This window comes from Piliocolobus tephrosceles, chromosome 13 (assembly GCF_002776525.5).
Source record: "Piliocolobus tephrosceles isolate RC106 chromosome 13, ASM277652v3, whole genome shotgun sequence".
NCBI lineage: Eukaryota > Metazoa > Chordata > Mammalia > Primates > Cercopithecidae > Piliocolobus > Piliocolobus tephrosceles.
Genome location: NC_045446.1, coordinates 61,713,328 through 61,735,712, shown reverse-complemented (window position 1 = coordinate 61,735,712; position 22,385 = coordinate 61,713,328). Strand labels below are relative to the sequence as shown.

Here is a 22,385-nt window from a genome sequence, read left to right as displayed (position 1 = left end):
CGCCCCGGGCCCGCCCCGCGCCGCCCGCGCCGCCTGCCCGCCTGGGAGCAGCTGTCCTGGGCCTGGCCTGTGTGCGTCCGCCTGCTGGACCTGGGCACCGCCAGCCGCCTGGGCACGGGACTGGGCGGGGGCGCTGACCTCGGCCTAGGAGGCCCAGGATCCTGGAGACGCCCGCACCCTCAGGACCCTGCGGGTCGCACGCCCTCCCCAGCTTCTGCTGCTAGCCGCTCTTCAGCAGGGCGAGGTCAGGTGCCCCCTTCTTGCCTCTTTTCTCTGCTCTTCCTCCCCCACTCCTGTGCCCTAGGAGACTCCTGCCGCCCCCTCCCGCAGGGGTGTAGTAAGCTGCGGAGCTGACAGCAGCCCCGCAGCCACTCTGCCCAAAGTCTCCGGAAGCCGCACGAGCTCAGGCCGCCGCAGCCCGGGCGAACCCACTATTGGACCTGAGGAGCCAGCCCTCCTCCCGCACTCAAACTTGGAGCACTTGACCTTTGGCTGTTGGAGGGGGCAGGCCTGCGAGTGGCTGGACAGCTGCGGAGCCGCGAGGGCATCTTGCCTGGAGACCGTCGGCTGCACTCGCGGGCTCCTGGCTTTGCCTTTGGGATCCCGAGGTGTCCACATCAGACGCATGTTGACTGAGACCTAGAGTCATGGATGTATGCGTCCGTCTTGCCCTGTGGCTCCTCTGGGGACTCCTCTTGCACCAGGGTCAGAGCCTCAGCCATAGTCACAGTGAGAAGGCGACAGGAACTAGCTCGGGGGCCAACTCTGAGGAGTCCACTGCAGCAGGTAAGGCCTTGCTGTGGGCTGGACTGGGCTGGAGGCTTTGGCTCAGAACTGAGTGCCCCGAAGTGGGCAAGTTGAAATCTATGTTTGTACATGTGAGGTTCATGGAGGGTCCACACATGGCACTGCCTGTTCCAGGTAGTCCAAGAAGTTCTTTCTGGTCGGTAGTCATGGCAAATGTCTCTATCTTTCCTGAACAACTCTCCTCATCCCCGCCTCAGGATTTTTTTTTTCTTGGCAGTAATAAGAAGCCTTTGGGGCAACTTGACCTTTTAGATCAGCAAGGAAAGACCCCATCTTAGGCGTACTTGTCTGGAAGAATGGCCTGGTGAGATGATAAGTTCATTGCTCCTAGTCAGTTTTAGTACTGAGCAGCATGGGGGAAGTTGGGGCCACTTACGTTGGAAAGGGAAAGTTAAGGCTAGGCCAACTCTGTTGCCTGAAAGCCTGGTGTTCAGGTGTACCTATTCCAACAACCGTGGGAACCCTAGTCCTACCCTTCCCTTAGGTAGTCTTGTCTCTTTGCTGTGTGCATTTGAAATGTCCAGACAGTTCCTTAGATGGAATCCTATTTACCACTAGGGTGTTAAATGGCCTTTTCTTGACATAGACATGATGTAATTCCTGGGACCACTTGTTGCTTATTCTGTTTCTTCTGACTGATGAGGGTGGGAAATCCAGCTACAGTTCTCCCCGCTCCCCCCCCGCCCAGTCTGCTTGCTAGGGAAACCATGCTACTTTTGATCTGTCATGGTTTTTCCTATGCAGTTGTGAAGGCTTATCAGGCAGCAGGAACCCTGGTATACTTTTGCAGTAGAAAGGAACACTTTTATGTTTTGTTTTGTTTTTTTTTTGAGACAGGGTTTTGATCTGTCGTTCAAGCTGGAATGCAGTAGTGTGATCACAGCTCACTACAGTCTCAAACTCCTGGGTTCAAGTCATCCTCCTGTGTCAGCCTCCCAGTAGCTGGGACTAAACACAAGAGTCACTGGGCCTGGCTAACTTTTTTTTTTCTTTCTATTTTTAATTTTTTGTACAGACAGGGTCTCTCTATGTTGTGCAGGGATCCCTCCCAAAGTGCTGGGATTACAGATGTGAGCCACTGTACCCATCAAGGAACTCTATTAAAATCCAGTCATTTTACATAAGCCTTAGAAGATCAGTTCTCTTTTCTCATTTGTCTCACCCTTTGGCTGTGATCTGCCCAAAGCTGTGACCTGCAGAGTTGGGGAGAGTTTATAGATAAGTTGTTTCTGAGCATAAGCAAGTTCAAATGAGGGGATGTCTCAGTGGGCACCTGCTGATACAAGTAAGAAAAGGAAATAATAGGTCATGGTGGCTGGGGAGTTTCATGGATGGATCCAGAAGCTGGCTTTGGTGGTAGACCCTTTATTGGGCAATATCTTTTGAAGTTCCAGATGTTCCAAGGGGGCTAGTTTCCAAATGAGGCCAGGGTTGCCCATATTGTAAGTAGGATACCTGGCTGTTGCTTTCTAGATAGGTTCTTCTTGCATATTAATCCTGTCTCTCCATAGAGACTCTCCTTGACCCTTGACACCTGACTCAAAGCTTGGTTCTCATTGGGCTATGAAGGGAAAGACTAGTGGGCAAATGTAGATTGAACTGTGAAGTAGACCTAATTATCATCTCTTGCTGTCCCTGTGACATTCTTATTTATAACTGATAATATGTCTTTTTTCACTCCAAAATATGAGTGCCTGACATAAAATGAATGTGTTTTGGGGAGTGACTGTTCTATATTTTAGACATAAACTAAAGGGATGAAATTTTGAATTTTAGACATTGGCTATTAGGAAGATTTTTTTTGTTGTGGTTGCTTTGTTTTTTGTTTTTTGTTTTTTTGCTTGAAGTAAAAGGCATTCTAACCTTCCTCACGACCACCCCATGACTTGAGTTCTTGGAGACAATTCTTCACAAAGCATATATTTCAGAGGCCTGGCTATGCTGATTATAGCACTTAGACCTACTCTTGCTCGGTTTAGCAACTGGTTTCTGTTGTCACAATAATAGTGAATTCCAGGGAGGAAAGTCTCAGAGAGACCTTAGGTGCTGTGAATGTCTAAGGTTTGTGGAAACCTGGAGGTTCCAACACTATTGTTATGGTAGCTTTTCCCCTTGGGTCTGCCTGGGGTTTTGTCTGACTCAGACAGGGACTTATTTTTGCAAAGAGGTGATTCATATAGACTGGGATCTTCAAAAGAGTGTGGAGAGAAACTTCCTATGCAACTGGGAACTCTTGCATCCTTTCCAGCCTCTCTGTATCCCCAGAACACAGGAGGAGGTTTACTTGCTCTTAAAACTACTACTATTAAAAATCAGATTCAGCATACCCAGTGAATTTGCGTGTTCTCTACAGTTTGTATTTTACAATTACACAGCTGTTGTTCCAACAGTCTCACAATAGCCCTGTTACAATGCAGGGCAGGTGGTATTGTCCCCACTTTTATGGGTGAAGAAACCTGGTCCTGTGCTTGGTCTTTCTTATAGACAGGTCTTCTGATACTTAAGTCTTGGATTTCTTCCATCTTCTCGGGTCCTGCCCTGTTAAAGGAGTGCTAGGCAGGGCCGGAGAATGCTGCTTTACTTCTGACAATTAGGCAGGCCCTGGTGATTCTGTAGCTGAGAGCCAAGAAAAGAGCTGCACTTCTTTTCTGCTCTGGAGAGTGTTTTGCAGGGGCCCAGAGAATTTGATTTTTTCTCTTTTGGATGTATATACCCATCTGTCTCTTTTTAGTTAGTTAAAATATTTGATTCTAAGAATGATTTAGTTAAAATGCTTATGGCTTTAGCATGCATACAATTAATACTACGAAAGCCTGATCCTGGAGTGAAGGCAGGTGCTCTGCAAGGAGGATCTCTCACTGGGCCGTGGAGAGGCCATTCCTGTCACCTTCTGGCTCCTTAATACCTATACACCCAGCCATGCTAAGTCACTTTCTCAGTAAAGATCTCTGCCTGCCTGTGCAACTCTGGGGCTTGCGTTTCTGAACCTGGCCGGATACAGATGCTTGGAACCACCCTTAGACTCTAGAAAACGACAATGGTTTCTGTAGAATGTGCATGAGGGACCTCAGGTGGAGTCTGGAGTTGTGGCTGCCAGTGTTGGAGGTATCGAGGGCCTCTAATCAGGAACTGTGGTTTGGTTCTGTGTAGCTAGGACAGGACCTTGGAGGATAGGCATCTAGGCAGTGTGCAGAGTGCAGGCTGGCTTCTCAATCAACCTCTGATGGAGTGGCAGGCCAGAACCCTGCCTCCCATCCCCAGCTAGTTGCTGCTGCCTCCAAGGCTATAAATGGCCTGGCCATCTTGGTAGCTATGCTAATTTTAGCTGAGGGTGGCTCCCGGAACTGGGCGAGGGCCAAGAGCAGGTAGGTGGGGCTTGGCTGAAGCTAATACTGGGGCCTGGGGAGAGGGACACATTAAGCCTGGGGTAGCCAGGATATAATCTGCTCCCAGGCCTCAGCTTTGACAATCACCCTTAGCTAGGTTAATTGATTCAGCAAACATTGAACAATGCCAGCTAATGTGGTATTTATTAAACAAGTATTAATATTTGAGTGCCTTCTCTGGGCCAGGTAATATGTTCCTGTGGGGATTTAAGGATGAACAAAACAGACATGTTCCTTCCTTCATGGAAGTTACAGTCTTGTTGATGAGACAGATAATAAACACATAAATAAATATATTATCTTGTGGAAAGTGGCATGGAAGAAAACATAAAACAGGATGCTATCTTGGAGAATGAGAGGGGAACAGAGATTTAGTTAAAGCCTGAACCTAATTGTAGGACAGATTAATACAAATAACATCAATGATAATAATAGCAACTAACTTTTTTAGAGCTTACTATATGTCAGGCACTATTGAAACATTTTGTTTTATTAAATTCTTATTACCATGCTGTGTTATGTTATCCCCATTTTATAGGTGAGAAAATTAAATTGCAGAGAGGTTAAATAACTTGCCCATGTTTACACAAATAATAAGAAAGCCAGAATTTGAATCCAGGCAGTCTGATTCTTCTCTCTACCTCTACTTTAGCCACTCTCAAAACTTTCTGATAAATACTGCGATAGAGGTATTGTATATACATGCAGAAAGCTGTGGGAAGCCCAGAGGAGTAAGTGACTAACCCTGCCTGGGAGAGCTGGGGGAGGCTTTACAGTTTCTTTGTAATTTTTCTCAGATCTTGAGATGAAAAGCGGCTGCCTAATTCAAAGGTTAAGAGATAGAAACATCAGTTAGTTCACCCCATCTATTTTTACATATGAGGAAACTGGCATCCAGAGAGGCATTAGAGGTTTCATGGTGGGTTATTAGTAGAACTAGACTAGGAAATTTGAGTCAGGGACCTTAACTTAATCAGTTTTTCAATTTATAAGTCAAAATAATGGGTGCTCACTGCTTGCTTTTCACTATGGAAGGAACTTAGGGCTACTGAAGAAGTCTACGTTTTGTAAGGCCACCTATATTTAGGGAATATTAAATACAACATAATGTACAGGCTTAATGATGTGCAAAATCAGGCAGTATAGACATTGTAAGCTAAGGGTTAAAAGAAATCTGTGTGGGCTGGGCTAGACTAAGGTGGCTGCAGAGGGCTTCCTGGAAAGGAGGGATTGGGTGGAGGCAGAAGAGAACAGGAGAGAGTAGTCTGACTTGGGGAGGTTGGAGGAAAGGGGGCATTGTAAATATCTGGTTTCACTGTTTGGTAGCTGGATGATAATTAGGCAGATTTGCTTCATTGTTGGCCAGCTACCTCACACGAGCGCCCGTAGGTAGGAAGATTGCAGTCATGTGTGATCTAGTAGTGGTTCTATTTTTTTTTTTTTTGAGACGGAATCTCACTCTGTTGCCCAGGCTGGAGTGCAGTGGCGCGATCTCTGCTAACTGCAAGCTCTGCCTCCCGGGTTCACGCCATTCTCCTGCCTCAGCCTCCCGAGTAGCTGGGACTACAGGCGCCCGCCACCATGCCCGGCTAATTGTTTTGTATTTTTAGTAGAGATGGGGTTTCAACTTGTTAGCCAGGATGGTCTTGATCTCCTGAACTCGTGATCTCCCATCTCGGCCTCCCAAAGTGCTGGGATTATAGGCATAAGCCACTGCGCCTGGCCTCTATTTTTTACTGTAATTTAGAAGTAATGATGAGTGTAAATAATACTTTGAGATATCTGTAGCAATGTAATGTGATATGAAAACATCTGTTGATTTCTATTGATGACAAAATCACAGGTATTGCTAATATTATTGTGGTTGGTTGCTCCGTATGTAATTGAAGGAAATGCTAACTTTCAGTAAGAGAATATTGAAAACAAAGATGTAATTTCTTTCCCATCCAAATTCACAGGCCTCCTGAATTCTATCTACGGGCCCCTTAGGGATATGGGGCCTTCGTGTTAAGAACAGCTCTTTGGCAAGGAAGTGATGAGATCTTGTTGAGGGGAGTAGTTTCCTAGGTCTCTACAGGACTTGGGTTTCAGCCCCGAGGGGCCCCTCTGGTTTCCTGCTGGGTAGCCTTTGATATACATTGCTGAGTGGCTTCGTGGGCATGCTGTGGTACACTTCCCTTTGCGGGAAATGATTCTTTAGGAAACTCAGCAGGTTTGGTTGCTGTCAGGCTTTTAGGGAGAAAAAAAGAGACCAAACTGGGCCTCCAGAGCTTTGTTGTTGCTGTTGTTGTTATTGTTGATTAAAAAAATCATGAAATATTAAGATATACAACAAAGTATAAATAATAATACATTGAATACCTTCAAATGACTCTGAAAAAAATTGTGGTCTAAAAGCAGGAAATCATCCCAAGACCTTGTCTTACCCTAAGTTCCCCCTAAAAAGTAAGACCTGGGATAGGGCCTTGCAGAGAGTTTATTTCGGAGAAGTGACTTCAAGAAATGAGGGATGGGAATTGTAAAGAATGAAACAGGGAATGGACAGGTGCACTATGGAGCTAACACCACTGTGAGCATCTGAGGCTCAGTGCCACTTAGATACCCTCTGAGAAGCCTTATAGAAAGCACTGTAGAATTGCATTCTACAGGTGATAGAGGAGGGGAGTATTTGTCCACCACCTCACCTTCACTGGCCAAGGGTTATCCCAGGAGGTGCTACCTCTTCTGTACTCCGGAGTTGCATATGCATCAGAATGACTGAGCAGGTTCCTTTAAGTCCTGCATATTGGCCACCACACCCAGCTAATTTTTTGTATTTTTAGTAGAGACAGGGTTTCACTGTGTTAGCCAGGATGGTCTCAATCTCCTGACCTCTTGATCTGTGTGCCTCGGCCTCCCAAAGTGTTGGGATTACAGACGTGAGCCACCGTGCCCAGCCAAGTAGTCCCCTTTTATCTGTGGTTTCAGTTACCTGAGGTCAACTGAGGTCTAGGGGTAAAAAAAGTATATATACATGTATAAGATACATGCTGTTGTCTCGACCTTCCTGGGCTCGGGTGATCCTCCCACCTCAGCCTCCCAAGTAGCTGGGACTGCAGGCATGTGCCACCATGCCCAGCTAATTTTTCTATTTTTTGCAGAGATGAGGTTTTTCCGTGTTGCCCAGGCTGGTCTTGAACTGTTGGACTTAAGGGATCTTCCCAGCTTGGATTCCCAAAGTGCTGGGATTACAGGTATTAGCCACTGTGCCCAGCCAAATCTGAAAATATTAAGTGGAAAATTCCAGAAATAATTCATAAGTTTTAAATTGCACACCATTCTGAGTAGCATGATGAAATCTCATGCTGTCCTGCTCCATCCTGCCCAGGACGTGAATCAACCCTTTGTCCAGCATATTCATGTACCATAAGCTACCTGTGCTTTAGTCAGTTAGTAGCCATCTTAGGGATCAGATCAACTGTCTTGGTGTCGCAGTGCTTGTGTTCAAGTAATCCTTACTTTACTTAATAATGGCCCCAAAGTGCAAGAGTGATTGCTGACATATTGTTACAATTATTCTACTTTATTATTAGTTATTGTTGTTCATATCTTACTGATTTATAAGTTAAACTTTATCATAGGTATGTATGTGTAGGAAAACATAGTAGGTATAGGTTTGGTGCTATCCACTGGGGGTCTTACATGTATTCCCTCAGAATAAAGGAGGACTACTGTAGTTTCATTGTCTTACTTCAGCTATACCCAGACAACATGCATAACTCTGGTGTGGCAAACCAGGCTTTTATTCAAGGCTTACTGTAGGCCATGGGGAGACTGTTAATAAAGTCTGGGTGCTAATATTTGACCTTAGCTCCAGCTGTACTCTCTTATTGAGTATATCCACCCTCCCTAACTTCACCTGCAGTCTTGAAATGGCTGAGCAAAAGGGCCTGGTCCCCACTGCATTGGTTACTTATTGGGGTATAACAAATTATGCAAAACAGAGAGGGTTAAAATAATAAGCATTTATTATCTCATAGATTCTGTGCATCAGGAGTCTGGATATAGCTTAACTGGGTGCCTCTGGCTCAGAGTCTCTCATGAGATTGCAGTCAAGCTGTTGGCTGGGGCTGAAGACTCTATTTGGGGGAGAGTGTTTGCTTTTAAGCTAGTTTACATGGTTGTTGGCAGGCCTTGGTCCCTGGCCATATGGGCCCCTACAGTGGGCTATACTGGACATGATGATTGGTTTCCCCTAGAACAAGTGGTCCAAGAGAGTGAAAGAGAGAGTGCCTAAGATGGACACCTCCATCTTTTTATCATCTAATCTTGGAATTGATAGGCCATCACTTCTTCTATATTCTGTTCGTTAGTAAGTCCAGCCCATCCTCAAGGTGAGGGAATTACATAAGGGCATGAATACTAGGAGGGCAAGAACCACTAGGGGTCATCTTAAAGGATGCCTCTGACATTGCCCAAGGGCCATGCTCTGGAGAACAATCACTTCTAGGTGCTGCGGCCTTTTAGTTTTTCTTTGACTTCCTTTGCTTACGACCTAGAGTCTTGTGGAGTCTTTTTATACTCCCTTTTATATTGTGTCTCTTGGTTCATGCATTACTTCATTGCTTTGACATGACCTATCCTTTTTTCCTTCTCCCTGGACTCCTGGGCTCCAGTGTGAAACTAGCTTTTTATCCTAGACTGTAGTCCTGCCTCCCAACCTTTTTTGTTTGATACCTTTTATTTTGGAGCCCATTGTACAGCCACTGACTTTGGAACCTTTACTACTCCAACTTGGCTTCTGAGAGTTAGATTTGTAGATGGCATTGCATTGGGACTCACAATGACAGATGAAAAACTTTATTCTGACTTTTTAGGCCATTGGTGTTAGGTGCTAGGACTTAAATCCTAGTATGTGAAAGCTGGAAGGGGTTTTAGAGACCATCTCTCCCAAACTTTTTATTTACATATCAGAAGAACAAACTTCCCCAGGGTTTTGGTAAGCCAGGGCTAGAATATAATTTTCTCTGATTCTCATTCATATGTTGTTCTCACTCTGCTGTGGAGCTGTCTACCCTAATGGAACCTGTTTGAATTGTTAGGAGGTCTGGGACCTATACAGAGGAGAACCAGGAAGCAGTTCACAGTTTTATATTATGTTCATAGAAATTGGTCTGGGCAGAATTAGGGATATACAAAGTCAAATGTCAAGTGCTGCTTCTTAGCACCTATCCAGCTAGAGAGGTTTTTATATTAGGCACAGAAAAAGAAGCCCAGCAATATAATATCTGTTTTATATGGTGTTTAATATATGCACCCTGTACCACTCTTTTGAGAATATCTGTTCAGAGCAATGAGGAATCTGTTTGCTGGGATGTATAGAATAGGCATCTGAAGGAGATGGGTCAGAGCCTTATGTTGTATGTCTCACTACTGAGCCGTTCAGCTGGCTCCATTATGGATTTGGGGCCTCCACAGGCAGGGTAAATGTATTAAAAACTTTGTGGGGTTACTGTTGGCCACCTGGAAAGTGCCAACGGGAAGCTCTCTGGGCACTGAGAATTTGACAAGTTTACCTATGTTCACACAACTTGCTAGGGCAGGCGAGACTTGAAGAGGGATGGCTGTGGTCCTGTCATGTTTATCAGAATGGAGTAGATTTCTTTTGTGTGAGAAGTCATGCAAGAAAAATCCGGAAATGAGCCAACAGCATTTACACTTTTGTTTTCTGCTGGGGAACATGAAATAGAGAAGGTGCAGGTTCTAAAATTTCTCTATGGGTGGTGGTTGCTTTCCTGACTCAAGAGTTCCAGCCCCAGACCACTTTGCTCACTCCATCTCCCTCTGCTCCCCTTGCTGCATTCTTGGCCAAGCCAGGCTTTTTTCTTTGTTCTGATCTGCAGAACAAACTTTTATTTATACTGCTTCACTTTTGTTTTCACTTATGTCATTTAACTTTCCTTCAGAATGTCTTTAACTGTCCTTCTTTATTCCTACTTCCAGTCCTCTATTAAGTCTTTCCTGACACTAATGCTAGCTGTGAGATACTGCTGACCTCTGAACAAACTCTGGTAGCACTTACTATCTGCAGTGCTCTCTGTACACTTGATATCCTGCTTATGCCACTTACAACAAGAGGCAACTTGATATGTCTTTTTTTTATTTTTATTTTTTTTGAGACAGATTCTCGCTCTGTCTCCCGGCTGGAGTGCAGTGGCGCAATCTTGGCTCACTGCAACTTTTGCCTCCCGGGTTCAAGTGATTCACCTGCATCAGCCTCCTGAGTAGCTGGGATTCCAGGCGCGTGCCACCATGCCCAGCTAATTTTAGTATTTTTAGTAGAGACGGGGTTTCACCATGTTGATCAGTCTGGTCTTGAACTCCTGACCTCGTAATCTGCCCGCCTCGGCCTCTCAAGATATGTCTTTTACAGTAAGCTAGTACCCAAGAGCGCTGGGCATTGGTTTGAGTTCTTGCTGACAGTATGACCTAAGCTCTCAAACGACAGTTTCCTCACTTGAAAAATGGAGTTATCAGCACCATAAGAGAGGGTAAAGAAAGAAAGAAAAGTAAAAAGAAATTAAAACTGTGTTTTATTTATTATTATTTTTTGCATATTTCCTTGTCTCTTAAGGGCAAGAGCCATGTCTGGTTTGTTGGCTGTAGTACATATCCTCAGTACCTATGAGAGTGCTGGTCAGGGAGTATGTGCCTAATAGAAATTTGTTGAATAAATGAATGAATAACAACGAATTGATCTTTGGATTTAGTAGGTAGGGAGGGAGAGTACCGAGTACTTGACATCAGTTCCTGTAAAACACTTAGACAAGCATGCCCTGGGATTGGGATAGAATTCACATGGTGGGTTTTCTGAGGAGTTCTGTAGGGATTATTTTTCTGCCTGACTTAGTACTTCATCCCTATTTACTAAGCACCTACTGAAGCTGTGCTCAGTGACACTTATCTGTCATACTGAGGGATGGTTTGGCTATTGACTTTGGTTGGCAGTTTTTGTTTGCCACAGCAATGACTACCCTGAGCAGGTGGCTGCAGTAGGAGTGGAGAAGAACTGTGCTTGAAGAGGACATGAGACCGGTAGGCAAGGCCTCCTTGGGTCTTCCTGCTTGCTCCCTGTCTTTGGTATCATGGCCCACATGGGTTTACCTCAGGTCCAGTTTGAGGCAGCTGAATGAACAGAATGAACTTTCACTACTTTGCTGAGACTAGCTTGTGGAACGGAGGAGGAAACCTTTCATGGTTCCCACTCCTGGGCTTGTTGTGCAGCAGAGAGATAGGAGAGTCCTGTGAAGATTGTTGGCTTTTTAAATGTTATCTCTGATGCTGAGAACTCCAGCCTGAGCAGGCATCGCATCAGCTTTCCTTCAAGACATTGGGGAGGGGCCTCTTGGGAGACGTGATGGAGGAGACAAAAGAATAAGAGCAACTGTGCTGCCAGCACGGCCCAGTGAGGGCTTTTCTGACCCTTTCCTCTCTTGGCCATATACACAGAGCTCCTGGCTGCCTTATGTTGATCTCTGGCCTGGGTAATGACCAGAAATCTCACTGGCAGGCAGGCAGGCAGGCAGGCAGGCAAGCAGGCAGCCTTTCAAATCTCATGTGCCTCTAATTTTCTCATTGTGATTCAGTAGCTCTGCTCCTGTTGGGCCTCTCTGGGTTATCTCAGGCCTCTCAGGAAGCTCTCAGAACTCTTGTCACTACAGTGTATGTTCGAACAGATGTATCTGTGCTTGCCAAGTTCCCAGAGCTGGCTTCTGAAATATAGCAGCCAGGGGAGATGGGTGGACTTCAGATGTAACACACACACAGGTTAGAAAGCAGTGTGTGTCTGTGTGTGTATTTGTTGCTGGGTGGTCAAATTTGTGGAGGTCTTGTTTCCAGAAACTTTTGCTGACAAGAGCAAAGGTCACTGGAACTCACACTTCATATCTCTGAAGAGATAAATATGTAATTAAGACAACTGAAATCACTTCAATGGTAAGAATGATGATGACAGTGGCTGGGCATGGTGACTCATGCCTGTAATCCCAGCACTTTGGAGACTTAGTCAGGTCGATCACAAGGTCAAGAGATCGAGACCATCTTGGCTAACACGGTGTAACCCCATCTCTACTAAAAATACAAAAAAAAAAATTAGCCGGGTGTAGTGGCGGGCACTTGTAGTCCCAGCTATTCGGGAGGCTGAGGCGGGAGAATGGCATGAACCAGGGAGGTGGAGCTTGCAGTGAGCCGAGATCATGCCACTGCACTCCAGCCTGGATGATAGAGTGAGACTCTGTCTCAAAAAAAAAAAAAAAAGAATAATGGTTATAGCTGCTATTTATTTAGCACCTTTGTAGGTGCTTTACATCTGCAAAACAACCCTTAAAGGTGGATATTGCTTTCATTTTACCAATGAAGAAACTGTAACTCTGAGAACTTAAGGTCATTTTCCGAAGGTGGCAGAGCCAGGCTTTGAAATTAGCTTTATCTGATCCCGAGACCAAAATTGTTTCTATTTTTGTTTAATAACTTGGTGTGGGGTGGCCGGTGGGGGGAAGAAATAGCTATTTGAGTTTAGAATTTAGGTGGAGATAGGCATTTTGATTAAAAATTCTACAATTTATAGGACTGTTAAGTGGTGTTAGTTTATTCTATCCTACCAAGTGGCCTGGAAAACTAGGATTAGAGGTGGGGTGGGAGATGGAAAGAGAGGCTGTATTTTACTTATAAATTCTGAATAGGTAGTAGTTAGCTACAGGGTGGTGTATATTCAGTTTATATTTTCCAAAACTAACACCCTGGTTGAACTGTTCTGAATTTAAGCCTTGGGGTAGGGGCTGTGTCTTTGTAGTTAGTGTTCTTTATCTCTTTAGTCAACATTTAGCATGTTTATTATATGTTATAAGACAATCTCTGCCCAATAGAAGGACTCAATATAGTAGGAGAATTAAGATGTATGCTCACATTTTATATTATAATAAGAGCTTCTATTTATTGGGTACCTATTCTTCATTTTTTTTTTTTTAATACAGAGTCTTGCTCTGTCACCCAGGCTAGAGTGCAGTGGCGTGATCTCGGCTCACTGTAAGCTCCGCCTTCCGGGTTCCCGCCATTCTCCTGCCTCAGCCTCCCGAGTAGCTGGGACTACAGGCGCCAGCCACTGCGCCCGGCTAATTTTTTTGTATTTTTATTAGAGACGGGGGTTTCACCGTGTTAGCTAGGATGGTCTCGATCTCTTGATCTCGTGATCTGCCCGCCTCCGCCTCCCAAAGTGTTAGGATTACAGGCGTGAGCCACTGCGCCCGGCCTGAGTACCTATTCTTTATCAGGATTGGGCTAGGTACTTTCACATGCATTATTTTAGTTAATCCTCACATCAGGTCTCTCACTAGCTTATTGTACAAGGCAATCTTGGTTCAGTGCCCTGTGATTGATACTGATAGTCTTGTTGGCAGTTGTGATCTTCTGTGCTGGGGGAGATCAGAGAAGCTTTGTAGAGGAGGTAGCAGCTTAGTGGGTCCTCAGATACTTCACGTGGAAATGTAAGGGAATTTGAGGGAAGTATTCCAGTCATAGGAAATGTTATGAGTAAAGGTCTGAAGTGGGAAAAAGTAAAGAGTCTTTGTGGGGCAGTAGTTTAGATTGGCTGGAGAGTGGTAGCTGTTCAGGAGAGTACCATAAAAAGATCAAGGAAAGACCAAGGAGGGCCTAAATTGTCAGGCTACTTGATTCTTTAGGGAATAAATAGTCCTTGCAAGTTTTGACAAGGGGAGAGACATGACCTGAGTTCTGCTTTAGTAAGGTTAATCTCGCAGAATATGCACAGTACATTGGTAAAGGTGAGATTGGAGGCAATAAGCCTAGATAGGAGACTTTGCAACTGTTCATAAGCAGAAGAGATCAGGGTCTACATTGTGGAGGTAAAATCAGTAGGACTCAGAGTTTAAATGTAGGAAGGGAAGGAAAGAAAGAAAAGAGTCAAAGATACACCAGTGTTTTGAGTGTGGGTCATGAAGAGACTGGTGGTGCCATTATCAAAATATATGGCAGTCAGAAGGAGGGTTAGTGCTAAGGGATGATGAGTGATGGGGTAGCTGACCTTATTTGAAGTGCTGGGCAAGGGGCTACACTCCACAGGACTTCAGGAACCAAATAATTCTTCCTATGCTTATTTCAGATTGCTATATTTTACAGATGAGTTTTCTGGGGTCCAAAGAAATGAAATGATTTGCCTAAAGTCATACAGTAACTTCATGGTGGAATCTAAGTCTGAGAACCCACGTCTCTTTGCTTTTCAGCTATTAAACTTCCTAACAAAGCTGAGCCTTGACTCTAGGAAAATCAGACAGAGTCTTGGAGACAGACAAACCTGACTTCAATTCCAGATCTTGCCATTTTTCTGTTTGTGAGATCTCAACAAGATTGCTTTTCCTCTCTGAGCCTCATATTCCCTTTTGTCCACATTTGCAAAAAAGGGAATATTAATTTTTACCTCATGGAGGCATTGGAAGTAAAGATGCTTTCTGTAATACTCTTTTTACTTTTTTTTGGTTTTGTTCTGAGATAGGGTCTCATTGTGTCGCCTACACTGGAGTGCAGTGGCACCGTCACAGCCCACTGCAGCCTCTACCTCCCGGGCTCAGGTGATCCTCCCATCTAGGCCCAACAAGTAGCTGGTACTACAGGTGTGTACCACCATGCCTGGCCAGTTTTTACGTTTTTTGTAGAGATGGGGGGGTCTCACCATGTTGCCCAGGCTGGTCTGGAACTCCTGAGCTCAAGCATTCCACCCACCTCAGCCTCCCAAAGTGCTAGGATTATAGACATGAGCCACCGCGCCTGGCTACATCTCCGGTTTTCTAGTGGGTTATGGAGTGGCTGATAGAACACTGAGTGACCATATCCTATCAGGTACTCTTTTTTTTTTTTTTTTTTTTTTTTGAGATGGAGTCTTGCTCTGTTGCCAGGCTGGAGTACAGTGGTGCGATCTCGGCTCACTGCAACCTCTGCCTCCTGGGTTCAAATGATTCTCTTGCCTCAGCCTCCCAAGTAGCTGGGATTACAGGCGCCTGCCACCACGCCTGACTAATTTTTGTATTTTTAGTAGAGACAGGGTTTCACCATGTTGGCTAGGATGGTATCTCTTGACCTTGTGATCTGCTCGCTTTGGCCTCCCAAAGTGCTGGGATTACAGACGTGAGCCACCATGCCTGGCCTCCTATCAGCTACTTTGACCAGAGAGATGATTAATATCCCTTTCCCCCAGCATCTTCTGCCAACCTTCATGTGGGCTCAAGGTGGAAGCAAAGTGGTAGCTGAATTTAGGCTATGCTTGGGGAGAACTTCTTCTAGACTAGGGTAAGTCCTGGCTTGGGACAGAGGAACTAGGGTGGACTTGCTGGTCAGAGTGCTTGGAGTCCTTATCTGGTCATCTCTTTGGTTTAGTACACAAGTTCCTAAGTTCTCCTCAGAGGGGGAGTAAGCTGCTCTAATAGGGGTATTGTTAGGTAGTAGGGCTATGGTTATGTCAGCTCTGTGTCATTGGGGCAGACCTGAAACTAGCTGTTTTGTCCAATATCTAGTCATATACTCTGAGTGAGTGGAGGAGGAATATAGGTTTTCTAGTTTTTTTTTTTTTTTTTTTTTTTTTTTGAGACGGAGTCTCGCTCTGTCGCCCAGGCTGGAGTGCAGTGGCCGGATCTCAGCTCACTGCAAGCTCCGCCTCCCGGGTTTACGCCATTCTCCTGCCTCAGCCTCCTGAGTAGCTGGGACTACAGGCGCCCGCCACCTCGCCCGGCTAGTTTTTTTTTATTTTTTTAGTAGAGACGGGGTTTCGCCGTGTTAGCCAGGATGGTCTCGATCTTCTGACTTTGTGATCCGCCCGTCTCGGCCTCTCAAAGTGCTGGGATTACAGGCTTGAGCCACCACACCCGGCCAAGGTTTTCTAGTTTTAAAAAACAATTGTGTACTGTTTTGTAGCTTCTGTCTTAATGCCTTTTCTTTCCATTGTTTTCTTGAAACTTTTTTCATTTTCTTCCCTCTTCCTAGGTTAGTTCCTTTGAGTGTTCACAGCTTTCTTTATGGAAAATCTAGTTTAATAAAAAGACCACAAAACTAAGAATTAGGTAGGCTTAATTTAGCCTGGGATCTGATACTCTTGACTTTCTGGGCTTAAATTTCTTCATCTCGGGTATTGTGGGGATAACAGAACCTGTCTTACAAGGTTGATGTGTGCAGATCTTATGAAATAATGTAATAGGCATTTATTCTTACACAAATTTGAGTGATTTATCATTACTATATTAGTTTTTCTCCTCTGAATTGTCTGATGATCTATTCTTTGCAGTTCTTTGTTTTATCCTGTCTCTTTAGTGCTCTGTTCTCCTAGGTTCTCACTCTTCCCTATAATCTTGTTTACTAACGCTCTTTTTTTTGAAACAGTCTATCTCTGTAGGCTAGGCTGAAGCGCCTTGGTGCGATCTCGGCTCACTGCAACCTCCACCTCCTGGGTTCAAGCGATTCTCGTACCTCAGCCTCCCGAGTAGCTGGGACTATAGGTGTGTGCCACCACGTCCGGCTAAGTTTTGTATTTTTAGTAGAGACAGGGTTTCACCATGTTGGCCAGGCTGATCTTGAACTCCTGACCTCAGGTGATCTGCCTGGCTTGGCCTCCCAAAGTGCTGGGATTACAGACGTGAGCCACTGCACCCGGCCTTGTTTTCTAACTCTTTTTTTTTTTTTTTTTTGAGACAGAGTCTTGCTCTGGCGCCCAGGCTGGAGTGCAGTGGCTGGATCTCAGCTCACTGCAACCTCCGCCTCCTGGGTTCATGCCATTCTCCTGCCTCAGCCTCCCGAGTAGCTGGGACCACAGGCACCGGCCACCTCGCCCGGCTAATTTTTTGTATTTTTAGTAGAGACGGGGTTTCACCGTGTTAGCCAGGATGGTCTCGATCTCCTGACCTCGTGATCCGCCCGTCTCGGCCTCCCAAAGTGCTGGGATTACAGGCTTGAGCCACCGCGCCCGGCCGTTTTCTAACTCTTAATGACAACAGGAAAAGTGTGGCTACACTGGCATTACACCTGGTCCAGTTGCAAGGGAGTGGGTCTGAGCTCTTGGGGAAATGTAAAGTTCATTGGCTTTTGAGTACAATATCATCATTAACTTGAACAAGTTTCTTTACCTCCCTTTTCTTTTTTCCTTTTTTTTTTTGAGACGGAGTCTTGCTCTGTCGCCCAGGCTGGAGTGCAGTGGCACAATCTCGGCTCACTGCAAGCTCCGCCTCCCAGGTTCATGCCTTTCTCCCACCTCAGCCTCCCGAGTAGCTGGGACTACAGGTGCCCGCCACCACACCCGGCTAATTTTTTGTATTTTTTGTAGAGATGGGGTTTCACTGTGTTAGCCAGGATGGTCTCGATCTCCTGACCTCGTGATTCTCCCACCTCAGCCTCGCAAAGTGCTAGGATTATAGGCATGAGCCACCGCGCCTGGCTCTTTACCTCCATTTTCATATCTGCCATCTGGTTTACCATTATAGCTCAATTATTTTGAATATCGAAGTCACTTCCATTTCTGAAAACCCCCCTTTAATGCACAAGTATTACTGTGTTTATGTTACTCCCACTTTTTTTTTTTTTTTTTGAGACAGAGTCTCACTGTGTTACCCAGGCAGGAGTGCAGTGGCATGATCATAGTTCACTGTAACCTCCAACTCCTGGGCTTAAGTGATCCTCCTACCTCAGCCTCCCAAACTGGGACTATATGCGGGTGCCACCACACTCCACTAATTTTTGAAAATTCAAAAACTTGGCCGGGCACGGTGGCTCACGTCTGTAATCCCAGCACTTTGGGAGGCCGAGGCGGGTGGGTCACCTGAGGTAGGGAGTTTGATAGCAGCCTGACCAACATGGAGAAACCCCATCTCTACTAAAAATACAAAAAAATTAGCTGGGTGTGGTAGCGCATGCTTGTAATCCCAGCTACTTGGGAGGCTGAGGCAGGAGCATTGCTTGAACCCGGGAGGCAGAGGTTGCCGTGAGCCGAGATTGCACCATTGCACTCCAGCCTGGGCAACAAGAGCGAAGCTCCGTCTCAAAAAAAAAAAAAAAAAATTAAAAACTTTTTTTCTTTTTTTGTGGAGATGGAGTTGCCCAGGCTGGTCTTGAACTCCTGGCCTGAAGTGATCCTCGCACCTTGGCCTCCCAAAGTGCTGGGATTACAGGTGTGAGCTACTGTGTCTGGCCATGTGTTTACATTATGTCTGAACTGAGGACCAAAACTAGCTTTTTGGTATAGATTAGGTTAGGTATAGTCACTGGGGAATGGATTGCATTCTGGGGTGAGGGGTGGAGCCTGGCAAGACGGCAGTTCTATTAGCTCAGTTTACCTATGCAGGAAGGGTGTTAGGACCTCCAGGCATACTTATGCTGCTTCTGTTATAGCTGATACCAAACTGCTCCTCTTGAGCTGAGCATATGCTTGTACTCTTAGACAGAAGTCAGAGCTTGGTGAGGCCTGATTCCCCAAAGAATTCAGTGATGAAAATTAGGCCACTTGAGCATATCTAATTGGCTGAACTGTGTGAAGGGCAGAGGCTTTCCCTGGGGGCTCCTTTTCATCTCATGTGGTTATAGTCTTTTAAGGTTGGACTAATTAAAATGTGTTGGCAGTTGGACTCACTACTTTTCCTTGCACTAGGTCCTGCTCCAGCCTCCTAGAGTACCAGAAGTTGGCACAGAGCTATTTTTCCTGGGGAGCTGAGGAGTGGGTTTCCATTTCCTGATCTACTAAATCTACAGTGATGTAATGTTTGTCCAGAATGGACTGCCAAACATTTTATGGTGGGGAGAAATTTAGGCTGGGACCTAGATGTGGCCTGGATTTGCTGCACTTCTTAAGGTGTCTTTTCAGGTTGATTGTTCTAGTAGCCCTCAAATGGCTTTGCTCTGTGAGCTGGCAAGTCATTTCTATTGCCCTGGAGTATCCTTCCCTGGTATGTGTTCCTCTTCCAACCAGAAAAAGGGATAAGGAAAAGATATTTAAGTCCCACCATTTGCCAGATCAGGGCTAGTATTTTACATACCTATCTTTGAGGTATGCTTCATAATGCCTGTTTTGCAGATGAAGAAATAGATTCAGCAAAGGAAATAACTTGCTTGATTGTCATTACAGGCTGTAGGCAACTGAATCAGAATTCAAATCCAGGTCTTTTCCTAGCTTCAGGTTACTTTCCTAAGGTAGCACAAATGATTTCATGTCCTCTTACCCTTTAAGCCTAGCTAAGTTCTGATATCCAGAGAGCTTTTCTTCAGTTCCTTCAGCCAGAATGACTTCTTGTCCTGCTTTTTCAGACTACTCTGCCTCTCGCTAATCTGTCTGATATTTAAGTCAGTGAGGCATGAATCTACCTCCCTCATCTGACTATTCCTGCTCCTGTAAGATTTGGTACTCAGAGTGTATTTGTTCAAGAACAGAAAGAAGTAATAGTGCTGGAATTTCAGGTGTTATGACAGACTGGCAAGGGTAAGGGTTTTGGGCAAAGCTTTGGCTAGTTTTTCAAATAAGGCCCTCCTGTGTCTTTCTGATTTGCCCAGAATGTGCTGTTATTTTCCTTGACATCTGGCTTTAGAGTTTGTATCTTTTTTTTTTTTTAATTTTTATTTTCTCCTCCCCTACCTCTTCTTTTATTGTTTGTTTGTTTGTATTTTCTGTAGGCCTACAACCTATAGAGCTAGGCTTAATGCTCCCTGGAGTGGAGTGACAGGACAAACCCTCAACTTGGCTTTGGTTGCTGGAATATGCCTGTTGACCATGGTGCTTGGATTTTGTTTGTTTGGTTGGTTTTTTGCAAATAGCATGCCAAGATATTAACCTTGCATTTGGGGCTTATACTTTGTGCAACCTCTGCCTACTGGTGTATGTCACTTCACAGGAAAAAGGCTTTCTTTCCTGGCAAAGGCAAACATATGTAAAAGCATCCCTATAAGTTGAATTATTTTTCTCACTGACTTGAAAACAATTATAAAACTATCTCAGACCTTTTTCTATGCAAATAGTATATACTTGGTGTTTAACATAAAAAGTTCCTTTGGGAATAAATGGCAAATTGGAACATAACGAAATATAGGCCAGGCACGGTGACTCACGCCTGTAATCCCAGCACTTTGGGAGGCTGAGGCAGGCAGATCGCTTGAGCTCAGGAGCTTGAGACCAGCCTGGGCAACATGGCGAAACCCTGTCTCTACAAAAAATACAAAAAATTAGCCAGGAGTGGTAGTGTGTGCTTGTAATCCCAGCTACTTGAGGGGGCAGAGGCAGGAGGATTGCTTGAGCCTAGGAGGCCGAGGCTAAAGTGAGCCAAGATCATGCCACTGCACTCCAGCCTGGGTGATAAAGTGAGACCCTGTCTCAAAAAAAAAAAAAAAAAACCCTAAAAAAAAAACAAAAAAAATCAAACCCAAAAACAAAATATAGCTAAAACACCTTTAGTGGGAGAAGTGATAAAATATTAATAATCAAAATAAATACTGCAATAGGACGAAATATGCATTTTTGCTTTGTATTGTTTTGATAACATAGGCAATCTGAAATAGCTTAGTCAAATGGATTGAACTAAATAAGGACACAACATTCCTTGTGGTTTCTCTGCTATGGAGAATAGATATGAAATGTTCTTAGGAGAAGGGGCAAAGAATGCATTCGGAGACTAGGAAGAACTGTGCTGTGGCTCAGTTCCTCTACACAGTGGTGAAACTAAGCTTTCTGGTTGTCTGTTCCCCTATGTGTTAAAAGGAATAATACTTATCTTGTTTAATTTTATGAGGGTTAAGTAAGATAATGTATGTGAAAGTCTTTTGTAAACTATGAAATACTGTTATTGTCATACTTAGTGGGTGACTGGAGCCAAATTGCTAGCACTGTAAGGAAGCTTTTGGTTTAAGATATGGCATCCTAGGTAGGAAGAAGGATGCAAAATTGATGGATAAACAGTCGAATGCTGTTTGGGTAGCAGCTGAGAGGAATTGCCGTGAGTTGAGGGAAAGGACTATGTTCATTTCCTTTGTTTTTGGGAGACAGGGTCTCATTCTGTTACCCCAGCTAGAGTGCTGTGGTGTGATCGTGGTTCACTGCAACCTTGAGCTCTTGGGCTTGAGCAATCCTCCTGCTTCAGCCTCCTGATTAGTTGGGACTACAGGCACATCCCACTACACCTGACTGATTTTATTTTTATTTTTTGTAGAGGCAGGGTTTCGCTGTGTTGCCCAGGCTGGTCTCGAACTCCTGGGCTCAAGTGATCCTCCCACCTCCATCTCCCAAAGTGATGGAATTATGGGCCACTGGGTCTGGCCTTCCATACATATTTATTGAGTCCTGCCTGGTTGAAGATAAAGAAATATTGATATCTACCTACTAAACACGTGATGTGCTAAAATATGGAGGCAGTTTTGTTTAGAGTGAAAACCTCATAAAGATGGGGTTCTTGTCTGTCTCATGCACTGCTCATTCACCAGGAGTAGTACCTGGCATGTAGTAGGCTCTCAATAAATATTTGTTGAAAGAAAGGTTACGATTTGGAATCAGACAGACCAGGTTCATATTTGGGTTCTGCCCAGCCCCTTTCCTGAGTGAGTTGCTTAGTTTCTTCATTTATAAATAAAATGGGACTAGGACTAGCTGGTTATTGGGAGGGTTTTTTTTTTTTTTTTTAAATATTAAAACCTTTTCTATAAGGCTTACAGTAAATGCTTAATGAAAGATAGTTTCTTTTATTTCCCCTTTCTGGTTTGCAAAGTGTGATGGGAGTGCAGAGGAAGAAGCAGTTAGAGCTACCTGGGGGAGTCTAGACGGTGGCTTCACAGGCTTGATCTGATAGTGTCTTCCTACAGAACAAGATTATTATTATTATTATTTCTTCACAAAAGGAACTCCCTGGGATTAACCAAGCATCTTGGACTTGGTATGCCTTGCTTCTCTGCATTTCCCATGGTCTTCATTGGAGAACTGGCTCTTGTTTTTCTAGCAAGGTCACATTTACACTGCAGGTTTGTGCAGAGGTTGTTGTTCCAGAAGCAGCTTCCAGTGGAGACTCTGGACTTAGCTGATTTGCATGGGCTTTTTGTAGCCAGCCATCAATCCCCTATCCCCACCCTGCCAAATACCTCAATAATTGTTAGTTATAGCTTTGAAAAAGTGTACTCAGCTTGACTCCTGTTCCG

The 22,385-nt window shown here is 44.7% G+C and overlaps 1 protein-coding gene across 3 annotated transcripts in view; it reads left to right on the top strand.

Annotated features, from left to right (window-relative positions):
- The window catches only part of STIM1 (stromal interaction molecule 1), a 216,861-nt gene that overhangs the window by 1,405 nt on the left and 193,071 nt on the right, over nt 1-22,385 (top strand). Inside the window, exon 1 of one of the 3 annotated variants that reach the window (XM_023209589.2) lies at nt 16-786. The exons of 1 other annotated variant lie outside the window; for it this stretch is intronic. In XM_023209589.2, coding sequence (XP_023065357.1) covers nt 648-786 — 139 coding nt within the window. In that variant the 5' untranslated portion in view covers nt 16-647. Of the gene's footprint in view, nt 1-15; nt 787-22,385 lie in introns of those variants that run through there. One more of the 3 variants, XM_023209591.3, reaches the window with a different exon arrangement.